At 34.6% G+C, this 5,471-nt stretch overlaps 1 protein-coding gene across 1 annotated transcript; it reads right to left on the bottom strand.

The window, feature by feature from the left end:
• Positions 1-1,926: 1,926 nt before the first annotated feature.
• Positions 1,927-4,197, bottom strand: LOC127789811 (purple acid phosphatase 17-like). Its single transcript, XM_052318815.1, has 7 exons — positions 3,883-4,197; positions 3,622-3,778; positions 3,335-3,442; positions 3,061-3,188; positions 2,729-2,857; positions 2,564-2,631; positions 1,927-2,462 (listed from the first exon to the last, which is right to left on the bottom strand). Exons 1-7 carry the CDS (start codon positions 4,060-4,062, stop codon positions 2,249-2,251), a joined length of 984 nt encoding a protein of 327 aa, XP_052174775.1. The 5' UTR covers positions 4,063-4,197; the 3' UTR covers positions 1,927-2,248.
• Positions 4,198-5,471: the final 1,274 nt, after the last annotated feature.

The raw sequence follows: 5,471 nt of genomic DNA on the forward strand, positions 1-5,471 counted from the left end.
GGCTACAACCAATTGCAAATTTATCTCATATAGATTATAAGCTAATTTCACATACACCCCATCTATTTCATTCTAACCCTTATAATTTTGGTTATTTTTCACATATACCCCTATCTATTTTACTTTTTAAGTATTTCTTTTTCTATAGTTTTTTTTAAAAAAGAATAACAATAACCAAGGACAATGATTATAATATATTAAAGTGTTCAAGAGAAAAATTTAGTTGAATGAGAAAATACATATAAATAGTAAATTTTAATATATAATTTGGTATATATTATAATATAAAACAATCAACTTATTTTTAAAATGATCAACTCTTTTTGGACTTTCATATATCTAAAATTTAAAATAGTCAACTTTTTTAATAGGATCAATACTATAAAAAAAATTGTTTGTTTTATACAGACCAAACAACTTAGATATAAAACGATCGACATATGAACGTAAAAAAGTCAACAATTTTGCCTTGATTGTTAAAAAAAAGTCAAGATAAATTTTCAACAAATCTCATATACTCATTCATTTGATTAATTTATATTGAATGGCAAAAAAATATTTTTTAAGAGATTGTCACTAAAGAGTTTATATAATTTAATAAAATAATTGAAACAACATTCTTAAGCAATAAATTGATTTTTTATTTTTTATTTTTAATAATATATACTTTATTTTTATTTTGAAAATGAAGATATCATGGAAATAATTTTTATCGTCTAAAATGAAGATTTTCATCATCAAAGTATTTTTCATCAAAGATAGTAATCATGAAATTTGTTATCATCAAAATAATATAAAAAACAAACTAATTTTGACATATTTTATACAACAATTCATTTGATTTCAAAATAACTTTTTTGTATGCCATAATATTATTTTTCAAGATAAAATTTTTCACAATAATTTTATATTGAAAGGACATTTTGGAATTTTATCATTTAGTATCATTAGAATATATAAAAGTTTTGAATAACAATGTTATCAAAACCATTTTATATATTTTACAAATAAATCTCACTAATCATTTTTAAATTTCAAAGAAGTTTTCATTATCAAAAGTAAAATAACAGTACTTTTACTAATCCCCATGGTTTAGTTTTTTATCAAACAAAACCCTTTTATTACTAACTTCATTAGATTAATCTAAATTGTTTTAATTAAATGTTAATTAAGTTAAAAATATATTTAAATTAAATCAAAATCAAAATAATCAAGAATAAAAATATATTACTAACTAAAATTGTAACTAGTGATGATTGGAAACCTCTGACAATGAATTCTAGAAGAAACTCATTAACAATGGAATAGTTTTCGATGGATTTTGGTACATGCACAAACACAAAGGGAGAGAATGGTGAAATAGAAAAAAAAAAAGATTTGGCCATTGATTGGTTTCAAAATGAAGAAAGAATAAAATGAATTAATAGAGTTGGAATTGCTAGACCCCATGGTGTTTTTCTTCTTATTTTTTTACCTCTATCAATTATTATTATTCTTCTTTTATTTCATCATCATGTTTTTTTTGTCCATCTCTCTTCCTCCTTGTGTGCCAAAATCCCAAAAGTGATGGGATCTATTTCATCATCATGTTATTTTTTTCTCTCTCTCATTGCCGAAATCTCAAAAATGATGGGCCCTTAGAATAAATTTTTCAGTGAGTTCTAAAAACCTTTTCTATTAACGACTAATTAGACTCGTCACTTGCAATGATTGCAGTCAATAATCTATTCTTTATTATTATTTTTTATTTTAATCTTGATTTAATTAGAGATTATTTTAACTTAATTAACATTTAATTAAAACAATTTATGTTAATCTAATAAAGTTAGTAATATGAGGGGTTTGTTTTTGCCAAACAACTAAATCATGGAATCTAGTTAAAATATTTTTAAACCGTAAAGAGCTTATATCGACCAATAATTCAAATTATAAAAGAATCTGAGTGCATTTTACTTGTACTTTTTTCATTAATGAATCAACATTATCAATTAACTCTATTTCCACTTTGGATTTCTTCATCTTAAGTTCTTGAAAAATTGGTGAAAGAAAAGGACAGGAATCACTTGCGCCCATCCCTCCTAAACAATAATCCCAATCCCTATTCTCCTCCCTCCCTCCACAAATGCCCACTAATCTGCAATTAACATCACTGTGAAATTGGGGCAGGCAGGGACTTGGTGGTGGTAAATCATCTACACAGATATAGGCGGCAGCATCATCATCATCATACACTATATGCCTATAACAACTATATTGGGGAGTGAAGTTGCTTGGACGCATGCCATCTGTGCAATACTCTGCCAAACACATCGTAGAACGCAATGGTTGATTCGGTGCGCGTGATTTGCACCGACATGAAGCCTTGCCCGTCGTAGAAGAACTTCAGGCCGTGTCTGTCGAGCCCTTTTACGTCTCCCCTCCATGCCTTGGACCCTGCTCCACTCGTCAAGAATTGGATGGGGCTGTCCGTCCAAACACAGTCCCAATCCTTACTCGCACGTGCTTTGATAAATTTATTTACTATTCATTTAAATCAATAACAATAATAAAAAAAGAAGGTTACCTTTCAGTGTCGCTAATGTGCTCTAGACAATGATCATGCCCGTTCATATAGAAGTCGACATTATTAGCCTGTAATATTATTACAATAGTGGCAGAACATTAATCAAAGTTAAATAATGTGCGATTTAACCCTTTTTAAGTCTTATCGTTGGTAACTATATATTACCCGAAGAATAGGGAGCAGACGGCGGACGAGCTCCGGGGTGTCCCCGTGATGGCCAATACTTCTGATTGCGTGATGGCCCACCACTATCTTCCATCTGGCCCTCGATTCCTTCAATGCTGACTCCACTTCCTATATAATATATATATATATATATATATACCACATCGGAAGGTGTTATTTCATTGGCTTCAAAGACCTCAATGTCCACGTAATATTTTTGCTTTTAAATTTCAGTCATTTTCTCTCCCTCCCCAGGAAAACATTTTTTTTTCTTTTTGTATACTGGGGTATTCTCTGCCAACTCGGCCAAACACGCCTTTAGTTAGTTTTACCTTCAAGAGGGTTGCGGTGTAAAGCTCCCGAGAAGTGAAACCTCGCCAGTCATAGGTATGATCCTCGGCATCGGTGAAGTACATGTCCACAAAGGGCGTCGTATCCACCAAGAACAACTCCGCTATTTCTACGTACCCATCAAAAGACAGAGACAAAAATTTGAGTTGACATATACATACATACATCTAGCTAGAGTGCATGATCATTGAGAGAGAGAGAGAGAGAGAGAGAGGGAGATCAGTTTATGAATAATAAATAGGTAAAAAGATGCACCTGCATTAACGAGGAAAGATCTTAAGCAAAGCCATCTGGTATCGATTCTCCTGAGCAGATGGCTTAACTGTGCTTCCGCATCTCCCCTGTAATCATGGTTCCCCAATACTGCAACCAAAATCAAATTTTCATTAAATCTTGACCTTGTAAAAAAGATCGCATCTAGAGTGCTGCTGCTGAATACTGTAACTAATTAATCAGCCAGTTTTACTTTGGGTTCTCGGCCGGATTTCCCTCCTTGAAGTAACTCGTCATCGACGGAAAGTAATAGTAATAACAGGACTTACTGGAGTACCACTGCTTCTGCAGGCTGGTGGCGGTGTAGACTCTGGTAAACGACTGCTCGAACGCGGCGTCATGCTCTCCAGTCAACCCATTATCGTAGAAATTGTCGCCGGTCGAGACCACGAAGTCGATGTCTAGCTCCTCCCCGATCCTTCCCATCTGCAATTATTAATTAACTAATTAGCTCGATCGATCATCAAGGCACAGAGAAAGTGGGAATTCAGAAGAAGAATAAATGAATATATATATATAAATATATATACCTGAAGAGCGACTTGGGATTGGTTGAACTGGCCTCGTCTTCCCCAGTCGCCAACCACCAGAAAGCTGATGGAGCCATCGTCTTTGGGCGGGTGTTGAAATCTGGGCAGCTCAGCGGTTATGGACACCAAGCACAGCCCGAACCAGAAGGCGAGCAAGAGAGCATTATTCATGGCGGCCATGATCGCAGATAGATAGAGCTATATATGAAAAGAAGAAAGCAGAAGGAATTATATAGAGGGGGAGGAAGCAACTAGCAAGCAAGGCTGCAAGGTGAGTAATGTTTGGTGGGTTAAGAGAAGTTATTCGGAAATTGAGAAACAGGGAGTGGGCCTGGGCGGTGTGTGTGTCTGGGACTCTGAGAGGCGGAAAAGAGAGTGGGAATATGCGAATGGGATCAGACAGGGAACGGATCTTCAGAAGGATAAACTTTACGGCTCCATCGAATATTCTCTCTCTCTATCCTCTTTATTACATATTTAAACTCTCTCTCTCTCTACTTAACATGCCTGCCCCTGCCCACATCCCATCTGCTGTGTGTCTCCATTTCCGTATTGGAATTTTCCTCTCTCCCCCCCCCCCCCCCCCCCCTCTCTCTCTCTACATATGTATGCTGGATGCCAACGTCACTGTCGATAGCTTAGGTTTGGGCAGTAGCACAAAACCCAAAAGGACATAATAATAAAGTAAAACAAATTGGCGTAAACCATTAAAAATTAAGTTGAAAGGCACGTCTTGGCGGACAGAAATAAGGGCAAGATCTGACTGACTTACGAAGGAGACTGTGACCTTGTAATTCAGTCTTAAAGACAATGAATTAAAGACGACCAGAGGGCCAAATGAAATACATGGTCTCCAAATGATCGTACATTACACCTCATCCAAATTCTATGATCAAAAGCAGCTAAAGGATATATAAGGCAGTGGTAATTTAGCGCCCCTGAAGACCACAACGCCAAGCAGGCGAAATACAGAAGAAAGAATTTTTTTTTTTTTCGCCGCCCCGGGGGGGGGGGGGGGGGGGGGGGGGATGATCAATTTCTGGCGGAATTAATTTCACTTGGAGGTGGTTCTTGAGTGGACCGGGACTGTTAGCGTGGAATCAATTTATGGAGGAAGTAATTTTTTTTTTTTGTGTGGGGGGGGGGGGGGGGGGGGGGGGTGATTCTTGATAAATATCAGTAGATGTAATTTTCAACCCTCACCATTAAAGTATATTCTGCGATTTATCTTCTTCATGATGACTCAGGGGCAAGTTCAGTGAAGGACACAAGTGATGGCGCGTAATTCAAAAAAAAAAAAATTATTTGAGAGTGAAAAATCTAAATAAGTCTATCCTTGCAAAGGTAAAGGGTTACACTCTTCCAATTTTAATTTTAAATTTTGTGTTTTGAATGTGTTTTGATATTGATGAAAACGTGTTCTTTTATCTATAGTATTTTTGTGTTTTAAAAATTTTGAATATGTTTGTGATGGAAACAAGTAATATATATATATTTTGAGTTTTTTTAATATTTTTTTATTTTCAAAAATATAATTTTAAAAATATAAAAATAAATATATTTTCATTATTTAAAAAAATTAAAAATAA

Source organism: Diospyros lotus, chromosome 14, assembly GCF_014633365.1.
Source record: "Diospyros lotus cultivar Yz01 chromosome 14, ASM1463336v1, whole genome shotgun sequence".
Lineage (NCBI taxonomy): Eukaryota > Viridiplantae > Streptophyta > Magnoliopsida > Ericales > Ebenaceae > Diospyros > Diospyros lotus.